The sequence below is a fragment of the Pectinophora gossypiella genome, chromosome 18 (assembly GCF_024362695.1).
Source record: "Pectinophora gossypiella chromosome 18, ilPecGoss1.1, whole genome shotgun sequence".
Lineage (NCBI taxonomy): Eukaryota > Metazoa > Arthropoda > Insecta > Lepidoptera > Gelechiidae > Pectinophora > Pectinophora gossypiella.
The window spans coordinates 14866960-14889730 of record NC_065421.1 but is presented as its reverse complement, the minus strand read 5'-3'; the positions used below and the strand labels follow the sequence as shown (position 1 = coordinate 14889730).

The window sequence follows — 22771 nt, the reverse complement described above, 5'->3', positions numbered from 1 at the left end:
GTAACTATCCAAATACTTCCTAACCCAATTAGTTTGGTATTATACTTAAGGAATCAATTCCTAAACCCCTACTCGGGTTAGGAATTGGATCGGCCGCCGGCGGTCGCAGGCGGCTCGCATTCCCGGGATTGTATCAGTTGATCCGACCCACCGACTCGTCCCTGGTATGCGACCAACTATAGACTTTATTATAAGATACCTAAATGTTTGTATGTAGGTGGAATCTACTATAAACTTGGTTTTTATTGCAATTCATTGTTTTTGTCATACCCGAATTGATTAAATATATATTGTTACTGACACTATACAACATAACGTACAGTGTAAATAGTGAACAAGCAGTATCATAGACAGTAATTGGTGTCACATGGTGTTGAGGATTTGTGCCTGGTTAGAGGCAATAGGCTCGGCCCTTATTACATGGGACTTAAACATAGCTGGCGAGGGGTAGGTGTACACTGTACACCTTTTCCTTCAGGGATACAGGTATCACGCTATGTTATATTATAAGAAGTGAACCAAAACGATATTGCTTATTTTCAAGATCCGACCTGTAAAATGTTGGTCTTATTTCCAGGCCCACTATAAACTACTCACAACTGTTATACTCATAGTCAACATAGCCTCTAAACCACTCTTATTGCACGCGTAATATAGGTAAACAGCCATGAGTATGAAACATGTGTTGGAAATATCCGGACAACGACGACCCGGACGATTTAATTAGCAGATGTTAGTGTCCGACGGTGCGCAACAAACACACCACCCTGCCTATTCAACTATCACTTGATTGTATAAGAAAATGAGTTGTCTTTTCACAATAACTTTATAATGTCTGACTTTTCAAGTCATTAATATACACTTTTAATTATCTATGCTATTAAGTGCGTTCATAAGCGAATGAAAGCCGTAGCGCAACACATTGACGTTAAAACTTATCTTCATCATCACAAATTTAAGACCCACGCTCTAGTCGGTGTAGCAATCTCAATGCTACTTTTTAGGGAAAAATAGGGCAGTGGTTTCCCTCTTGCCTTCTGCACTAGGTATTTTACGTACCCAATAATAATTGAGATAATTTACAAAATACCTATTCAATATCTGAAGTGGCTAAGTATTTTATAGAGTTCTTTATCGCGCGTCCCAGCTCTGGTGTAGCGGGCGTGAGTATATTTATGTCATCAATAATGCCGCCGTGTGCTATTAATGTCGGTAGGAATTTCGTTTCTCATTCAGTTATTGACTTGCCTGGTACACCCGGTATTGTGGAGAAATTTAATTGTGCCAACGGATGTACCCACTGTAATCATTCCCATCCCACTCGACCTTAATGACTCTTACAACTTGTGTCTGCTGCTCAGATTTTAGTAGACAGTCATTATTTTTAGTCGCGGTATATTTATTGTTTGTATGCATAAGGACAAAATTTATCTTACTTAAAATAATTAATAATATTTTTTGATGAATTAGGTACTCGTAACTTGAGATTTCCGTCAATTAGGACATAACAACTTGGGACCGCGGTCCCAATCGCCAGATCTATTTAATTTTAATATTTTATTCCACCCATTGGGACCGCCCTCGATATCAATAAAATAGCTATTACTCAAAACAAATATAAGTGGTGTACATAACATAAAACATAAACAGCCTATACATATACGTCCCACTGCTGGGCACAGGCCTCCCCTCAATCAACCGGAGGGGGTATGGAGCATACTCCACCACGCTGCTCCACTGCGAGTTGGTGGAGGTGTTTTTACGGCTAATAGCCGGGACCAATGGCTTAACGTTCCCTCCGAAGCACGGAATCATCTTAATTTTTCGGACAATCAGGTGATTCAAGCCTGAAAAGTCCTGAAAAGTAAGTGGACTATTTAAGATAATATTAAAGCACAATATACTTTGAAAATAAAGAGTATACTTAAGTTCTTAGTAACTTGCTGCGTCTCATTCTAGGTAAGTATATCGTAGATGTTCGCTAAGGGCGTATGTGGGGATTATATAGATTTGAGGTACCTAGAGAAACCCGTATCAAACCTACACATGGTTTTCACGGGAACTTCCTATACTCGGATAAAACAGAACTTGATAAAACGTCTGTCATCCCTCAAGGTCGTTGAACTCGCTCGCGCCCTCAATTTTCCCTCCGACTTGCATACCCGCCGCCAGAAAATTAGATATATAACTTCACGTCACTATTTATATACCTAAATTACCTAATAACTAAATATTATTTGATATTTTTGACGCGTGTGCATGCGACAATGAAAAATTCATTACATGTTACACTGATGTAATTACGGCGAATTTAATGGGAACCTTTGCGCCTGGAACAACCCGGGGGCGGGGAGCGGCGGATTGTTTGACGATAAGACGCATATTAATTGTTTTTTTAATAAAATATTTAATTGAAATTGTAGAATTAGTTATTTATTACGTGGAAACAATGGCTATACGAGTCACGAGCAGACATTGCACATGCATGACATAGCATCGTGCCAACTGCATCTACGAAGGGGTAGGCAGAGATATAAAGTAGGTATGTACACGTCAATACGAAAATCGCGCTTCTAGATTCTAGGTCTAATACTATTGGAAGGTGGACCGTACCTATAAGTAGCGGTGATTTTTGGCAGCTGATGTCAGCAGTCAAAGGTCTCAGCAGTTTCACCACGTACCTAATCTCGTCCATTAGGTGGCCGTGAGGGTAAAAATTGTGGAGATTAGCGCGAGCTTGACATATACTGGACATTACTCAGGATTACTTCAACATATCGCCTGATATATCGCGCAAATTACTTCACACGCCGATACTTTATTAACGGTTATACGCGTTAGACTATCGACGATTTGTATGGCTGTATATTGATTATATATTTGCTTTAAATATGTTGAAAAATTTTGTTACATGAAGCAATTTCCCGCCGGAAAAACGTGTCTCAGTCTCAATGGTTAGACTGTAGTCACAAGTCAATAGAAAAGAACTGGCATTCACTCGGTACTGAGATAAAATCAACACGAATATTATAACTGCCTGTTTGTCTGTTACCTTTTGACGCCTAAACCACTGAACCGCTTTAGATGAAATTTGGTATGGAGATACTTTAAGACCTAAGGAAGTACATAGGACCATAGTTTTTATCCTAGTAATCGGATGAAAATGGAATGGAACAAACGTGTCGCGATGACCGAAGTCGATGCGGACGAAGTCGCGGGCAGAAAGCTAGTAATAATAGCGAGAAGTTATCAGCCCACCTACTCTGCGACACGCGATTATATATCCAGTATTTTCCATTCACCTTTTACCATGCATGGAATATAAGAGCATATTTAACAAATGCTGCATAAATCAAGCTGCAGGTATTTGATTATAGAAAGTTGAGTCCCCAGCATAAACGTTAATTAAGCGCCATTGATTTTGAATGCTGAGCGTTGTGCCAGCAATGAAAATGTAAATTCCGATGGAAGTAGATATCATTTTACATCGGCACGGAACCCGCAAACAATGCACGTATTGTTTCGTTCAGCTCTCATTGGAGCGTCCATTTGCTGATTAATTGCAGAGGTGAAGGGGGTGAGGGGAGGAGGGGGGGGGGAAGAACCCCCCATCCCCCCGGAAGCTTACGTTACAATACTGTCCGAATCCATTTTACATAGCTAGATAGTATAATTCATTCCAATTAAACCATCTGCAAATGTAAAACAAATATTTCCGCTACCAAATCCGTTATCATTTCTCCGGATCAAAGAGACGGTTTGTTTTCATTTCGCATAATTTTGATCCGATTAAAGAGTGCCCATGAGACTGTGAAGGTTCTAAACCACGCTGCGGGTTGGTGGAGGGATGAACTGCACCGCAGCAACGCAGTCGAATCAGCAACTTCACATAAAAACTGAGCTGAACTGAAAAAGAATGAGCTCACGACTGTATCCCAATTGGCGTAGTCAGAGGTAATCATCTTTCGTAAGATGAACTAAGCTCACCTCTCAGAGCTTTCTGTTAGGCCAACGTGATAGGTGATGAGACGTATCGCCGTCTATAACGGTGGAACCAACTGTGTTGTGAAAACTACACTTAAGATAAATTAATAACTCAGTGGTGCAAATCCGGTACCGGCGTTCGAACCGGCGCTCCCCGTTTGAGACGCAAGCCTGTTTACCACAGGACCACAACAACTTCATGTCTGACTGCATGCAGTCCGTCTGATGTATTTTTTTTAAGCATTGATTTTGATAATTTTAATTCCTGTAGGTTTGTCTTCGCGCCATTTTATATAGTTTTGCCACCCCAATAGGTGTAAAAATAAACTTACACATATCGAATACGTGCTATTTATTTACTTCTCCGTAACGAAAAGTGTGTCTAAGAAGGCGGTTACTCGACGTCTAAAAAGCTCTCAAGCATACACCATTACCTGAACAGATTTTGGTAAGTGAATTGAGGCGAATGTGTTTGACAAAAGTATTAGGCACATAAGTAGGTATATTTGACAAAGGTATTGAGACGGATTTCCTTACCATTTTCGGGATTCAATGTAGACGGTACGAGAAACCTTGCGGTAGGCCTTCACAATATTAGTATTCAATACGATGATATCGCTTCATTTGCGGGTGTTATTAACGCGGGCCACGTCCTGTTTGTTTGTTCAGTCATCTACTGTAGCGACACATTCTCTTACCTTGTTATGGATTATCCTGAGGCATTAATCAACAGAATTATAGGTGTGTGCTGCCAGTCATCAGAATTAGGGATGTGGTGTAGGCTGCGCTATACGTGCTTGATAAGTCAACTGGCTCAGCAACTGGCTTTGTATCAGGTGCGGTATGTTGGTAAGTATGAAGTCTTTCTAAAAGTCAGCCTCTGTGTAAAATTTGAACTTTTATTATCTTTAGAAGGTTGAAGTAATATAAGTGTGTAAGGATCAAAGCAAATCGAATTCCATGGTCTCTGTTTACCCCGATGGGAAATAGGCGTGAGTTTATGTATGTGTGTATGTAGACGGTTAACGATGCTTTCATAATTAAGTCAACTTTTGCTACCAGCGTTTATAAAACCTTGAACCAAGCTCAGCAAAATTCGCCGTAAAATTCATCTGTTTACATTCACCTTGCGACGAAAAACACCGAAAGTCCATAAAGCGAGTCGCCGAGAGCATTTCCTGAACAACGACGATTATGCAAACCGGCCACTAGGGCTCACAATTGCGACTCAAACTAGCTAAATCACGCGGCGGTGAATGGGTTGGGGTCGTCTAGATAGCATCTAGGTCGTAACAGCGGTCGTTAGTCGTAATATACGTGTCGGGCGGTCGTAACGCGCGCGACGCCGCACATGAATAATGGCCGCCGATGGCACCGCGTTACGACAATGTGTCGGAGATCTGCTCGCTTGCCGACCGAATAACAATCGAATCGTAAACGATAACTGATCTAGCGTATCCAGCACAATAAATAGCCTGCCATATCGCCGCAGATTCATGAAGATAAAGATTATCAAGCGCGTCCGTTTATTACGCCGAGCGACCTCCGAGTTGCGGTGACACGTTTTCAGTCCGTTAATTGCCTGTATTGTATATTTATATCACACGTCAGTTACATGTTACAACTAACACGCCATAACAATTACGGTATCGCAATTTAAATTGTGTGCATTTTGCATGTTTACTCTACGAAAATAAATACATTTCAAAGGTCTGACTTTTACTTCATTATTATTTACATTCAAATACAATCGTTGATGTTGTTCATGCTCTGTTTTCTTTGAAAATGAATAACACAATTTATCGCCTAATTTATTCCAAACGGAGTCTATTCAAAGGATTTTTCCTTCCGAGAGAACAATGATCGCGTAGGTAGCTACGGGACGCAAGTAAACCCTTTTAATTTTACCCAGCAGTTATGTTCCTACTTTTCAAAAGAACGGCCGATGCTTTGATTCTTCAAAATAATAATCAAACCTTAACAAGCGCTTTGCCGATGTTTTCTCCTTTTAACATTCCTATAAAGGCATCGGGTAGCTTATCAAATCCCTTTGTAACGGTTTCCTTGACTGTAATTTTCCCGCTTTCAATCCAGGTACGTATTTGCTTGAGGGCATTTTTCTGCGTCTCCCAGTCCCACTGTGTGAAGCTGAAGGATTCGATGTGAACGGACATGGATGCGTTAGAGTGTTTCTGCCGCGCCGTCTTGTCGTAGGAGCTGATGGAGCCGCAGATGGCGATGCGCGCCTTGTCCGCCATGCACTCCATCACGGCCCGCGACAGCGCGCCGCCCACGTTGTCGAAGTAGCAGTCCACGCCGCGACTCGAGATGTTTTTTATCGTCTCTACGACGTTGAGGTTGCTTTTATAGTTAAATGCGTGATTGAAACCTAATTCCTTAAGGACATTTACTTTCTGGTCGGACCCTGTGAACCCTATCACAGTGCAACCTTTAATTCGGGCTATCTGTCCCACCAGCGAGCCGACCGCGCCGCACGCGCTGGTCACCACTACGACTTCTCCTTTGTTGGGTTTGCATACTTCCAAGAAGCCGAGGTAAGCGGCCATGCCGGGCATGCCCAGCGCTCCGATGGCCAGCGACCGGGACAAGTTGCCCAGGTCTGGCTGGTAAGGCTTGATACTGAATATCTCATCGGGCTGGTCGTTTAACACGACATAGTCACACCATCCCGAGTGCGATACCACATAAGAGTTCACTGGGAATTCTTTGTTTTTACTCTCAATTACTTGTCCCACTTGAAATGCAAATTGTAAGTAGGGTGTTTTATAATTACTGGCAAACGAGCGCATGTAGGGGTCGACGCTGATGTACTCGGCTTGCACCAGGAATTCTCCATTCTTCACAGGTGGCAATGTTTCTTCCTCTATCAGGAACATAGCCGGCGTCGGCGTGTTCTCGTCAAATGCCTTCTTCACCATGTATTTACGAGCTTTTCTTACTGTGACCTTTGACACTTTAGCTTTTGACATTATTAATAAACTAATCAAAACAATAAGCAGTGTGTCAGATATCAAAAGACTTGTACAAAACGTAGTGATTTATATTATTGTACAGTTGACGCGGTAGTTCGATTTGCAGGTTATAAATATTTTGACAGTTTACCGGCTGCCCCTTGACGTTGCGTTTCGTTAGTGCGCGTAGCTTACGCGCCAAAAGAGTAGAACATGCGCATTGGCTGTACGATGGGTGTCTGAAATATTATCTATGTTGTTTATTCCATTATTTATTTACTTAGAGTTGTTCTCAACAAATTCAAAGACAATGCATTTAACGTATTTATTATTACAACTGAACCCCTTTGAAGCTTATTACTACCAATTTGAGAATCCTCCATTAAATTTAGTTCGGTAAAGTTACTAAAGTTAGAATGTAATCGGTCATTCGGCGCATCTTCCACCTTTGGGACCGGCTCTGACCTCAAAAGTGCCTTTATCGGTATTATGTGTCGGTGGGTATGTGTAGTGGTGGCATCGACTGGCTTCCACTCGATTGCGTCTATGTATAGCCGCGACTATGTTTCTACAGCCCGTGGGAACGCGCACGTTGCCTTCAGCTAGATCAATAGCATTTTGTATTTCCATGTCCTTGCTACACAAATCGCTTTTATCTCTTCTCAGAACGTGTCCTAGAAACTTCGATATAATAAGTTATAACTTACTTACTAGAATTTATGAAAACATTTGTTAGTAAGTCACTGTGAATAATGTATGTTTTAAAATAGACGTACCTAAACTATACAAATTACTGGTACATTCATCTTTAAATGTTTCAAAGCGAACCATATATGTTAACAATGAGAAATAGCAAAAGCAGTAAACTAACAAAAGCAAATTTTATTGGCGCTAAACCAGCTCCCGGCGAGTTGAAAACTCCAAGTCACGTGTAATTAAAATGCAAAAAGTGCACCATTGAGCGCTGAAGAGATCGCCAAATCACAGCGGCCATTTGTAGAGGACATGACGGGGACAAGGGGGACTGAACACACGGGATGATACAGTGTACTGTAATATAAGCACGCTGGATGTACCTATATACAATACAATAGATATGTCTTCACAATTTGCGAAAAAAATATAATGAAATATCACGTACTTACCTGCAAATTTACCTGTAAAGAAAGATACACTTTTAGAAATATATTGTAAGTATTTTTAAACATCATCGTTATAATAAACTTTTTCATTTTGAAGGATGGTCATACGAAACAAATCAATACTGCAAAGGGATATACATATTACATAGGGATATACATTTACCTAGGCGGGCATAGTATGTACCCGTACAACACATTAAAACCATGTGGTACTTCAGGCCTTTCATCGTGGCAGTTCCTTCAAAGTTGGCGTAAAGTCTCGCTCATACGGGAGAGTTCCGATCATACAAGGTAGTGTGCATGAAAGGAGGAGGCTCGTGCCAAGTCGCAGCGGAGGGGGGATGAGGGAGCGATTCCCTCCGCTCCGCTGCACCTATAACCTAGGTATATCTATAGACCGTATTCCAGTGGTGTTCTATAACAGTTAGTGGTTTTATAGCCAGTACGGGACTTTGTTCCTTGCATCTTTTGTCTCTCAGCTATAGAGGGGAAGGCGTAGAGAAAAAAAAAGATTTAAATTGTACAATGGTGATTATTATTCAAAGGTGAATCACAACGTGCCTAACATGATGGTCGATTGACGATGCTTATGACGAACAGAAAACGATGCTATTCAATGATTATGATTAGGTGACTGCTAATAATTTTTAGGACAAGACAATAATTCATAGTCATTTTTATCGTAGTTAATTGTATTCATTTATATGGAAATTAATTTGGAATAAGTAAACGAATTTATTATTTTGAGTGAAGTGATTGCAATTATTTTTATTATTAAATATATTACTGTTAGTCATAACTGTAAGACCTGAGTTTATTTAGGTTTATATACTTAATGTTCAGTATATATACCAAGGCGGGGTGTAGACGTTTAGAATTTATTATACGCTGTAAAGTTCCAGCAACCTTCACTCCGGAACAAGCGCTAGTTGCGGAGTGGTTACCATCAATCTGGTTTTTGCTTACAAACTTGCGGCTAATGTTCAAACCCATTCTAACAGTTTGGCACATTTTGTACGTTATTATGGCTTGATACTTCGTTCTCACATATTCAATAAAAATAAACATATTAGTGAAATATTATATCAATGAGTATAATTCTAATCTTTATCAGCGGAGAACGTGAAAGCATACACGTTGTTAGAAATACGGAAATGAGCACAGTGAGGAAAATAACATGGATGTGTTCCACTGAGAGCACCTGATAAAATAGCAGCTACTTAAATAGCACCTGACCTATTCCACTTTGAGCACTTGACGATATTTTTCGCAGGTGGAATAATATCTATTTTTATAATTTTTTCCACTTTGAGGACCTACGGCTTAGCACCTGCTAGTGTTCGACATGCCGCTAACCGAAGCAGTTATCACGGATAAAGTCACCGGCGGGAAGCTAATACCCATTATGAAGTTGTTTGTTGGGTCAAGTAAATAAAGGTGTAACATAATATTGACATTGAACCTGATTCCGAGTATCTCGTCAAAGATTAGCCTACACACAACCAGTTTCGGATTTACAAAATTCCGGGATTCCTGAGTCCTGAGACCCCACTTCCTTACGTCACTGAAGTGGCTTTTACCTGCGACTCAGCTCGGGTTACACTGCCGCGTCGCCACCGAAGGGACGCCTTTTAAAAAGACCCCTTCACATGCACAATGGGAGCGACGTTAATGGATATTGTTCACAAGTACCTGCTGCGAAGAATAAGCCTTAAATAAGCCAATTATGGTTACACAGAAGTCACTGTGGCCCTGTATATCACCGTCTTGCTTCTCAAAGAGCCCTTTCACCAACCTCTACCGGACTTGCAATATGCAACTTGCTCAGATGCAATTTTCACTAAAACTGTTGGCTCGACCATTATAGACGGCGATACGGCTCACCACCTGTCACGTTGGTGTAACAGAAAGCTCGGTGAGGTGTGGGTACTCGGTTCAGTTCATCTTGAGATAGATGATGACTATTCTAATTAAGAATATAGTTGTATACGTGATTATGTGAATAACGTTACGATTTGCTGGGAATTCGGTGATAATTATAAACAGTTGACTGTATTCTGTAACATTGATTAAAAGTGAACATGCGTGGTCCTTGATCTACTGTAGTGTACCTAAAGTTCCACTAATTGCTTAAACCCTAGCTTAAAACACTTTCCGACTGCGTGATATCTCGTCAACAAAATATCTCTTTCTGAACAAATTACTTCCTTTAATATAATATTACTTGCTATAAGGAACTAGGTACGGCTTAAACCTTCCTAATGGATTATCTCTTTGTGTATTCTCTTCTTCAGACTTATAAGGCCTAGTATTAGATGCTCTTCGTCTTATGAATGTCTGGATATTTCACGTAATCTCTGTCGGAGAGGTCCAAATAATTTAGCTAATGAATACAGCCCCTGCTCTACTCTCAGCACATTTGTTTATGTCCCTCTATAGAGCTAGGTGCTCTAAGGCACATTACAGTAATTCCAACTCATTTAGACGATGAACAGTTTAGTTACAATTTTAAAGTGGCACAGCAGTACCGGAGTCTTTTACAATGAATGAAATTTTAAAACAAATCTTTCCGCAATGTTACTTTCGCGGAGGCATATTTTATGAGGAAGAATGAATAAGGGGTGCTAAAAAGGCCACATTGAAGCAATTCGTCTAAATAAGCAATATTGCTATTTGTCATTTGTTGACATGGGACACTTCTTTTTATATGCGCAAATGACAAACATTTTTAGATGAATTGCTGCAACGTGTGGCCGTTTTAATCCCCGAGGTCTCTGATAAAAAGTGTAGTATATTTTTTGTGTACGTGTTCTAAACGCTACATGTGACAAATACTTTATACTTAGTAATAATTTATAAAAAAAGCAGAAAGCTATTTGTAAAGAGTCGTGCATCTGAGCTCCTGATAGCTTGCAGTTTATCCCGCCGCGGCGGCGCCTGATCTATGGCCCCGACGTTATAGCTTAAGGGCGCATAAATTTTTCATCGAGTTGATTGTTTCTGGGGTAAATTCATAAAGGGGAGGGAATAGAAAGCGGTTTCCTTAAGAAATGCCGCTGCGTGGAGGCAGTCTCAATTATTCACCGCGAACTTAGTGTGTCGGATGACTTCTGTCCTGTCGTAAAAGTTTTCATCGTCCCTTCAGTCTGCACGTGACATCACGTTTGTAGGTCACAGCCTCGGGCGTTGTTAGTTTAACATATTTATTGGTTGCTGGACGAAACCCGAAAACTTTATTGATAACGAAAGTTTGAAGTTTACGCTGGTTTGTTTGGTTTCGTCGTATGACAAGTATGGGATTACTACACGAACTATTTAAGTAAGATGGTCGTCGGTGTGTAGCGACCCTCATAAATGATATTTTGCTTTAAGTATACAGTTTACTCTTCAATCAAATTGGCAACAATTTTGATACTTTTCGCATTATTCAAAAGTATGCGTCAAAGAATTCGCTGTTTCTAAAACAACACTGCCTGATTCGGTACGTTTCTATGGTCCATTTGTAATTAGTTCTACATGTTCTGTTTTCATGTGCAATAAATAGTATTTATAACAAAACATAGCATCATGCCTGTAAACCCGAAGCAGATGTGTATAGTATATTTACTTCAGGGTTGCAACCACTCCTCGCCAGCAATATTTAAGTCTCATATAATAGTGGACGAGTCTATTATTTGGATACCACGTGATAGTCACGTAAAGCATATCTGCCTCTGCGACACATCAATCGCACGCGGCACGAATTATATTGAGGGTTTCGACCAATAACCGTACGACATTTATCTATGTAGATAGCATTCGCTACGTCTATCGGTCGAAGCCCTCGATATAATTCGTACCGCACGCGACGCGGTTGTTTTTATTGTTAATTTTTAACAATAAAAACATTTATTGTTAATTTTCCCCAATATTATAAAAATACTACTAAGAAGTAACATCTGCATTTGTTTGCAGGCACTCGAGAAATGGGACGGCGACGGTGCGTGCACAGTCCGGGCGCTGCATGGTGATCGTCGCCGCCATGCTCTCTGACGACGTGAGAACGATGCGCTACGTGCTTTTCTGTCTGCTGTCGCTGGCCTTCAACAGGAACCTCGCTTTCGTCCTCGACAAGCAGAACCCTTACTCGCAGTTCCGCAAATGGAACGCCGGTTTGAACGGAACGCTAGAGCTGGAGTTCAAAACCGACCAGCCCAACGGTCTGCTGCTGTACACCGATGACGGCGGTACCTACGACTTCTTCGAGCTGAAGCTGGTGAACGGGGCTCTCAGGTTGCGGTACAACCTCGGCGGCGGTGCCCAGATCATCACTGTCGGGAATAACCTCAACGATGGCCACTGGCATAAAGTGCAGGTGAGTTATTAGAAAAAAAAATAAGATTACGAGATTATTTGATCATTCAAATCAAAAGGACCTCAACTCAGCATAAGCCGTGACGTGAGCTACGACCCTGGTATTCTGGGGGTCCTGCTGAGTGAGTGAGGTTTTTATGGCTTAATGTATCGTTTTTTATAAGTATTTTTTTTATCACGATCGATCATAGACCTTCCAACCTACACGAAAAAAGAAGAATTTATTTTAGAAATAGTTCTTGATTGGGCTCTCATATTATTGACGCGTGATCTGAGGAGGTATTTTGAAAAAGACGTACTTGTGTAATACTGTTGGATTATTTTTGATATTTATCCTTGTATAGGCCCAGAAATTATACCCTAAATGAACTCAGAAAATATGCTAACTAAACCAGTTGGAAACAATTCATCCACGTTTTAAGCAAAACGTGTCAGCATAAAGATGGCCCAGCTCTCGGCAGTGAGGGGGGCATCACTTATGGAGTTATCTAAAGCAGCTGTCACATATATCTCAGCTGAGCTGGATCGCTCCGCGGCTGCGGCTGCACCGAACTTGGATAGATACCCGAATTCTTTTGTGCTGAGATGCTAAGATAAATGAAATTTATTTCCAAGGTTTATTGGATTGGAATATGTCTTTACGGATATATTTACCTTTTTTATTGACGTGACTTGTAGATTTGCCGCAAACGGTATTAACTACTTAGTCGGACAAATGGGGAGCGCTGAGGGCTCGGTGATAGATTTACCATGAATAGCATTTGTAAGCTTTGAGATTCAAAAGTCTTCGAAATTATAATTTATTTTGTTGTATTTTTTGTTTTATGGGTATATATTATATCACCTCTGCTCACCCCTTCGGAGATACAGGCGTGATGTTATGGTATGTCATGCTGTAATGTTCTGAGAATTCCATACAATATGGTATTCAATAAAAATGGTTTCTGCAAAAGTACTTGGTTATTGGTATTCAAAACTTTTCTGTATTTATGTGTATGAATATTCCATCCATCGAAAATTTTTGCAAGCCTCATTCATTTCATAAACAGATAATATTCGCAGTATTTTAACTGTCCCTCTGCATTCAATAGAGTTTACAGTAATTAAAATGTATTGTCGATACAGGGATCATATCGGATTGCAATGAAATTCGTATAATTTATATTTTATAATTCGTCATCATTGCGATCTGTACATTGAAAAGTCTAGCGCGAGTATCGTGTAGAGATATCTACAGAGTTAGAATAACTAACTTTTGTCCGGCCAAGTAGTTAAAGCCATCTGCAGCAAATCTTCAATAAATCAATAAATAAATAAAAAATAACTCAGTCTTAAATACTATATTACATTAGTAGTATTACAGTTATACCTGCAGATTGTAGAACGAAGACCAAAGTAGCTACTTACTAGCTGTTAGTCAGCCAAGACGATTTGGTAGTTTGCGTTTTTTGATCTCAGCCGGGTAACGGGAAGCAGACTCTCGATAAAGTGTAAAATTACGAAATTATAATACCTATTATTGAGTACCACGCTACTACTGCATTCAACTTTGTGATTTTGAAATTATGTTTGGGTTATAGATAAGTGATATCATATGGTTTCCAGGATTTGTGCCCGGTTAATAACAATGGGCCCCCCCCTATCACCTGGGACATAAACGTAGCTGGCGAGAAGTGGGTGTACTTATATTCTATTCACCTGTGCGTACCCCTTCGGGGAGACAGGCGTGGTGCTGTGTTATGTTATATCGTTATGGAGTATGCTCCATACCCCCTCCGGTTTAATGAGGGGAGGCCTGACCCAGCAGTGAGACGTATATAGGCTATTTATGTTATGTATGATAATATTAAATCTGCAGAATGAGATACTAAACAACAAAATGTTCGCATAACTATGGCTGAAATATCGTTGATTGAATTTAGACAGTTTACAGCTGTGCCGTTCATTATTGATTGCACGTCAGTTGTAACGAGCTCAGTGCGACGCATTCAATCCACTTTATTTACCCCTTGTAGCATTGGTCTCGCATATAAACAAAAAATAAACTACCAATCTCTGTGAAAAGTGTCCGCCGCGAATCTTGTCACTAAGCGACTGCGTGTCAAAATCGAATTTGGTCGCAATGGACATAATGAATAGAATAGAATAGAATAGACGACACGTACTTATAACCGATATTCTTCTTTATTTTAACAACCATAACATATTAATTTGAGGAAACAAACACGATTCGGACGCTTTTTTAGCGATAATCCTTAGCGATTGTGAGTATATTTCTTTATAGTACGTCAGTGCCTTGTTGTCAATATTTCACGCTGAGTGGGAAACTTTTAATAAGTTCCAGACCAAATTGCATCCTTTATCGATGCCGCCGCGAGTTTCAATCCGAGTTTGTAAGAAAACGGATAATAAGATATTAAGGCCGAAGTTTTTTCTAATTAAATGCAAATATTTATAGCGCAATAAGTGAAAGGATTATTATTGCGTTTATTGCGTTCAGAGTTCGGTTTCAGGGAAAGCTTTTAGATGGAAGAAAAGTAAAATAGAGAGACGGTGTCCTTTCTAACATGAGGGGCCATATTTTATGATGGGTGATCACCCAGTCACCATACGGTTTATCATATCCATCTTACAACTTCGATTCAAAAGTGGCCGCGTGAAAACTTGAGAAAGTTTTCAGGCAGAAAAAATACATTTATTATAAAATGTACTTAAATGAAAGTAGAGTTAAGCTCATTAGTATTAGGAATGACCCTATGCCCTAGACAAGCCTCCCTGTATAATATTGGGCAGTGCGACACGACCGTCCGTCAACTAACATTGCCGTGTGAGCAGCCAACGTGAAACTGCCAACTAACTATGATATATTACTCGCAAGGGGTTGTCTGAATGCACAAAGTCAAGGCTTGATTAACGTAAAGACCTTCAATAACTTGTTTTTTTAGTTCATTAAGTTTCTTTTGTAATCTCTTACTAAGCACGGAATGATGAATGTAATTTAATAGAATAAGGAATAATACTACGTATAGAACGGCAACTCTCCGCTCCCCACCAGCGGTTGAGCTAGGTTTACCACACTCCTTCTCGGTCGTACTTTAGTCTTCAATCGTATTCGCGTCTGACACCACATATACAGATGGGTGTGTACGATAACGTCATTGTGTAATGTCTGCGTAAAACGAGGTGTTTTGTAGCAAGCTAGGTATCTAAGCAGTATCGTGTTGCAGGTGGCCCGCCGCGACGAGCACACGTCCCTGGCGGTGGACGGCGCCACGCAGAGCAAGACGTCACGCGGCAAGGAGTTCGTCTTCGGCAAGTTCCCTACCAACTCCGACGTCTTCGTCGGCGGCATTCCGCCATCGTGAGTACATAGCTTTAACTACATTTAAGTAATTTTTTGAAAGAGTTGGCTACATACGTACCTCATAGAGAATACGATTTAATCACCCATTTATGCTTCAGACGTGATAAATCGTTGATGCTGGCTACTGTTTACTAAGTAGCCGTCACTGAAACAATGTCGGAGAGTTTTAGCAGCTCAATCATATATCTCTGACGCTAAACCATCAGGTCGGTTAGAAGAAGTAGGTAACATGTTTAGGACGTGTACTTCGTAATCTTTTTAGTAATGTACATAATATAACGTGCATATCGTGACCTTAGGGTCCGTTCCAGGAATGTTGATGGCCGCTATCGAAAAATGACATACGTGACGTCAAGCAGTCGCCGTTCGGGGAGTTGCTTTCAACGCTACATATAAAAAAAAAATCTCCGAAAGAATTCCAATAAAAATAATTATCTTAGTTGAGAATAAAATTGAATAACTTGAATTTTATAACGTAAAATGTTTAGTACTTATTCAATAGTGTAGGTATTGTGACTGTGAAACAAATTAGTTTTACAGCACTGCGGAGCTGACCCCGACGCGTAGAATCTAATTATCAACTTGTTTCAAACTCAATCACAATGACTTCAGCAGTTACATCTGAAAGAAGCTGTTTAATTACCGGACCGTATTAAATCTCGACTGCAATTACACTGGGTTATATTGTACCGTTAAAGTTGCCCGCACCATTTTTGGTCCCGAAAGTCTATTTCTATTCGGAAGGTTCTTGCGATTTATTGAAATTGCCCGTGAGACGCGCCGCAACCTTCTTATTAAAGTCCTTGACATACAGGAGGCATGTTCGAACCATTTAGAAATACAGTTCATGTACTTTAGGTTCTCATGTTATTGAGGGGAATACTTGTCCCCTCAAGTCCAAACTTGTTATATTATTACGTGCAGATCGTAATCTCTCCTGCCTTTTCCAATCCGGCCTCACCTCGCACTTCATTCTGAAGATAACCATCTTCAACCTTCACGCATGAAAACGTTCACGTTTTCCTAATGTGCCTTGCGTAACCAGTTTATTAATGTGGACTTTATTGCCTTGGTGGTAGTTAATAGCTGATCAAACTTCAAATGCATTAATGTTAGTTATGTAACTACCTTATAAGTTTTCGAATGACAGCTTGTGATGCTAAACTTTGGAGTGTTAATTATTTACTGACTTTCATTAATTAAACTTATTATGGAATAGTAAATTCAAAATCACTACCACGATAAACGTTGTAGATCAAATTCAATAGTTACTTTCTGCAGTTACTTCGCTAATTAAAAGTAAAAATACTCCTAATTGTGTCGTGTAGTAGATTCAAGATAAATTATGAAATTATGATTACTATATAAAGACAGATCTATAACTAAAGAAAAACATTTTCTTTTTTCAATTTAACTTATTTATGAATTTTAAATCAAGGAAAACGTAATAATAAGGCCGACATTTTATCACTTTTTCTATGACGTCACAGTGTACTTTTTCATACAAATTCCACAGTAATTTCGTGTTTTGAAGTTTAGTAAAAGTAACTGATTTGACTAACTAGTCAAATCAGCTAGTTTCCAACTGGAAACTAGCCTATTATGTTCACAAAAATCTCGTGAAGTAGAAAATACAAGTGAAGGCCAGAGGTTCGCGTCCTTGGCCTAATTGGTCGGAGGGCATACGAGTAATATCCCAATGAGGATGTTTCGAACAACGGTGCGTATCAGACGCGGCGTATTTTACCAGGATACCATCTCTATTGCCCACTACCAAATGTAAACTATTTTATCTCGCCAGTAAGGTTCAAACTGCAGCAATAAAGTTGTAGTTCGGTGTTTTTTGTGCGCCATTTGTATAATCGGGCAATCTAGTGGATGTTTCTGATTACCGCGGCCATTGCTCGTCGTGGATGTATTATGTTGATATTGTAATTGTCGCTTATCAGTTTATCAGTTGTACTTATTAGTTTATCACTGAGGATATACTTCGTGTCCACGGTAGTCATAACTTGAAGTATTTATCCATGTCGCTCGTAATAAGTTAATATTTGAGTAGGAACTAAAGACACACGCATACATACTTATAATTAAATAAAAACATCGGCATTTTCATTTTATTCCCGATAAACTAATTACTTATAAGAATTAAAATCTAAGTTTTTGAAACTATACGGCTTGATTGAACTATTAATTTTATTTTGTTTTATTCAATTAAATAGGTTGTGATATACGGACATGACGTACGAACGGACACCGTCGAACGTGTTTCGTTTTTCAGTGTTTAAAATACGAATAATACGAATCCATAAAATCCCGTGCATACCTATCCATTATTCATTACACAAAAGTCACACGATTGACGTTACATCGCTCGGCACTCAGCACTCGCCGACATAATGGCCGATAATAATCACTAGCGGTCAATACATACACAATTACGACTGCCGTTCGGCGTCCGACTGCTCTCGTCGTAAACACACGGTTGGAACCGACGGCGACCTCGTTCTTTTGAACTGATATTATAAATGTATGAACCAGTTTGTGTATACAATTTAAAAGATTTTTTGATGGTAAAAATTGAATAGTTTTCCTTTGTTTTGTTTAGACAGGCTATATTGGCGCCTATTCTCGCAGACACACAATTAATCTTAATTTAGTTTGACATTTCTAAATCTAGTTCCATCTCTTTTTGCACTAACTTCAAATAAAGAACGATCGTCCTATTTTTAGAGATCTGAAACTATAACAAAATAGAACCGGTATTATTATTATTATCTATAAACATTTAGAAATAAAACTAAAATAATTGACTACGAACCTCTACAATAGTAGCAGTTAGTAGCAGCGTAGTGGTACTACAAACGCTACGCGCTTCGTAGCAAATAGCGTATAAGTGATAAAACCAAGCAATATTATTATAGTGTGAGGAAACTTATACTTTCCTCTCGACCCCAAACGAAGTAGGAACGTGCTCGGAAAGTACGAAACCGATGGATATTGTACAATAATAAGGTACAAATTCAATACTGTTAAAAAAATAAATGTCGTCGGGTTTATCGAATTCACGGCACGTGGAATGGGATCAGACAGTGGAATAAAAAATAAAACGTGTGTACTAGACCAGATTGATATATTATATGTTGTATTTAATATTTGTATATTCACGTGTCAACAGAGACTATTGAACATCTGGTAAATAATCGACTCTATGTTTGGAGCCGGGCGTTGAGAATGACTCAGTCTACAAAAATAATTATATTATTATGCTATATGTTAGGTAGGGGAGGAAACTAAGTAGATAGACTTGAGTTATGTTCCCTCGCTGCTCAGCAAAAACTTGGGATTTTTTGTCCTCCAGTGTATTTCTATTTTTGACACATTTCAGAATCAATGAAGATGTTGTAATTATAATAAATTAAAATATTTTTGATGGATGGTATCCTCCTAAAGCGCAAATTTCTAGACAATGGGGGTTTCGATATTAAAATGTCTTTGGGTCTTACTCTTCTAATAATAAGTAACATACTACATGCATGGTCCTGTAATATTTGGTAAATACAAGTAATGTGGTCTAAACACCTATAACAAAACAGGGGAACCTCTGCAAAGCAGCAACAACGTATATATTTTCTTCCTCGTATTTAATTCAATTCTAGTGTTAATAGTGATCGTTTCCTTACAAAGTTATACCTGTGTAAAGCTGAAGTAACTAGCTATTTATTGAACTAACAGTGATTGTGTTAATCTTAAGGACTCGTGAGTTACAAGCTAATTTATATTTAAAAACATTGAATAACTACCGTGCCGAGAGACGCGCACGTCGCTTACACTCACACACGCGCAGCGTCGCTTCTACTCACACGCACGCAACTATCTCGCTCACTGCGTTGATCATCAAGCTATCACATCGCTTTAAAGCGCACGCATTAGACGCCCGTGTATTATTTTATTAAGTAACTGTTTCTTTTATGATCTTCGCTTTATCTTGTGCTGATTATTATAATGTCGTCTGTTACTAACAAATGTAATAAATGTAAAAGAAAAATTACTGACAGACAATTCTTGCAATGCACGAATTGTAAATTACACTACGATATTTATTGTGCAAACGTATCACAACAGAGATTTTATCTGATGGAACAAAATCATAAGCTGAACTGGAAATGCACGCCGTGTTACAACAAAAAGCCTAAAACTGATACCCCTAAAACTTCTCCTAAAACTGATACTGATACTCCGGTTGTTGTTACCCCTGACTTGAATATAAGCAACGTAACCATGCGAAACAAGGATAAATACAACGCCGCACAGGAACCTCCAATCGCCGACGAACATCCGACTGACGAATCTTTCTTGACTGAAGGTAGACTACGCGACATTCTCAAATATGAGCTGAATGCTACCATGAAAACCCATGTTACAGGAGAATTAAAAATAATCCAAAACGAAGTATCAGACTTTAAAAATTCCCTTGATTTCTTCAATCAACAATACGAAGAATTAAGGAAGAGTTTGGAGGATAAATGCGCTACCATTCAAAGGCTTGAAGATGAAAATGATTCCCTTAAAACATCCGTGGCGAGTTTGTCCTCGAGATTATCATTAGTGGAACAGCACATGAGGGAGAGTAACGTAGAGGTGAATGGTATACCTGAGTTTAAATCCGAAAACCTAGAATCGACCTTGAAACAGCTTGCTGAAACCGTCAACAATCCTCTTTGTGATGGCGATGTCTTACACGTTACTCGAGTTGCAAAACTCAACAAGGAGAGCGATAGACCCCGCACGGTGATAGTAAAGCTGCGCAGCCCACGTCGACGAGATGAGTTGTTGGCTGCCGTTACCAAATTCAACAAAAACAAGAAGGAAAAATGTGATAAATTGAGCTCTCAGCATTTGGGCATTGGAGGACCGCGTTCACCTGTATTTGTTGCCGAGCATCTGACACCAATAAACAAATCCCTGCATGCTGCCGCACGTATAAAAGCTAGAGAGATGAATTACAAGTTTGTATGGGTTCGTAATGGGAGAATCTATACTCGAAAATCGGAAGATAGTAGCGACGTCATACTAATTCGGAATGAGGAATGTCTTAAGAAAATTGTGTAGTAACTTACTTTCTCATTTAAATTGTTAACAATGATTATTATATCACTTTTTATTCACAATGCTTGATATATACTATCAAAACGTTCGTGGTATTAGAACCAAAACCGATAAAGTACATAATGTGATTTTACAAAACAATTACGATGTAATTGTTTTCACCGAATCTTGGTTGAATTCCACTATATCAGATCGCGAGTTTATTGACAATAGATATGTAGTTTATCGTAGAGATCGTGCTATCACACGGAGTTCCAAGCTTGACGGGGGAGGTATAATGATTGCTGTCTCGCGGAATATCGAGTCATCAAGAATGACAAATTGGGAAAGTGACTGTGAAGATCTATGGATCTTAATACATTTTAATGTAAATAAATGCCTGAAGAAACTTGCAATATGTGCTGTCTACTTGCCATCACCCGCTAAGCTGGAAACCCTGTGTAAATTTGTTGATAATACAAATGATATTATGTGTGGAGTATCTGATACGCTAATATTGGGTGATTTTAACCAAGGATCTATTATATGGGGCAGTGCCACAGATAGTCTACACTTAGATCCTATTTATTACAGTAGTACACTTGATACTACTCTTGTTGACTTTGCAACTCTTAATAACTTGTCACAGTATAATGGTATTGTTAACGTCGATAACCGGATGCTTGATCTTGTTTTCAGTAATATTTCGAACCTTACAGTAACTTCACCTCTGGATATAATTAGTAAGTTGGACCCGGTACATCCCCCTCTATTAATATCTGTTTCCTATCCCAACATAGAGTATCTTAAATCTAAGTGCCGCTCAGATCCAAATTTCTATAAAGCGGACTATAATAACATCATTTTAGAATTGGAAAATATTGACTGGAATGATAAGTTTTCGGGTTGTGAAAATGTGAATGTGATGGTTTCAGTATTTTACGAAGAGGTCAACAAATTTATAACTAAATTTGTACCTATTCGAACGTCCAAAAGGGCTTTCCATCCTCCATGGTTTAGTAGAGCTCTAATAAAGTTACTTGTACTTAAAGATAAAATAAGGCGAAAGTTTCGTAAATTTAATAATCCACGAGACGAATTAGAGTATACACTTCTTCGAGGCCGTTGTGACAGAATGTTCCGTCAATGTTATTCTAATTATAAAGCAAAGTTGCAATCTGATATTGTAAAGAACCCAAAAGTATTTTGGCGTTATTTTAAAGCTAAGCGAAAATGTGAATCCATATTTCCTGCTGAAATGTATTACAATGATTCTACAGCAAAAAGAGGAGATGATATTGCGAATCTCTTTGCAAGCCACTTCGAGTCAGTTTACACCCATTTACCTATACAGATAAATAATAATGATAGTATAATTTCGGCATCTAACAATAACTTCGTTAGTCTAATACAGTTTACGCTACCCGATATAATTAACCAAATCAGAAAAATTGATACTTCTAAAGGCGCGGGCCCAGACCAAATTCCTCCTCTTTTCATAAAACTATGTGGTGACGCTTTGGCAAAACCGCTTCAAATGATCATCAATCGTTCTTTATACGATGGTGTTTTTCCAGATGAGTGGAAAAAGGCGCGAATTGTCCCGGTGTTTAAAAAAGGAGATCATAAGAATGTAGCTAATTATCGCCCCATTTCAATATTGTCCGCTCTGTCAAAATTTTTTGAGTCTTTAATATGTCCCATTCTGAACTGTCATATTAGTACCATAATTTCAACTTATCAACATGGATTTCGATCAGGACGCTCAGTGCAAACCAATTTAATTCCATTTTTGTCTGATTTGTCATTTAATATAGAGAACGGTCTTCAGGTAGACGCTATCTATACTGATTTTAGTAGTGCCTTTG

At 39.2% G+C, this 22771-nt stretch overlaps 2 protein-coding genes across 2 annotated transcripts in view; one reads left to right on the top strand and one right to left on the bottom strand.

Annotated features, from left to right (window-relative positions):
• The window catches only part of LOC126374898 (neurexin-1-like), a 198901-nt gene that overhangs the window by 4729 nt on the left and 171401 nt on the right, over nt 1-22771 (top strand). Inside the window, exons 2-3 of the mRNA XM_050021673.1 lie at nt 12053-12452; nt 15679-15812. Coding sequence (XP_049877630.1) covers nt 12102-12452; nt 15679-15812 — 485 coding nt within the window. The 5' untranslated portion in view covers nt 12053-12101. The remainder of the gene's footprint in view (nt 1-12052; nt 12453-15678; nt 15813-22771) is intronic.
• LOC126375104 (prostaglandin reductase 1-like) lies at nt 5955-6974 on the bottom strand. Its single transcript, XM_050021947.1, has one exon. The coding sequence runs from the start codon at nt 6972-6974 to the stop codon at nt 5955-5957; it is 1020 nt and encodes a 339-aa protein (XP_049877904.1).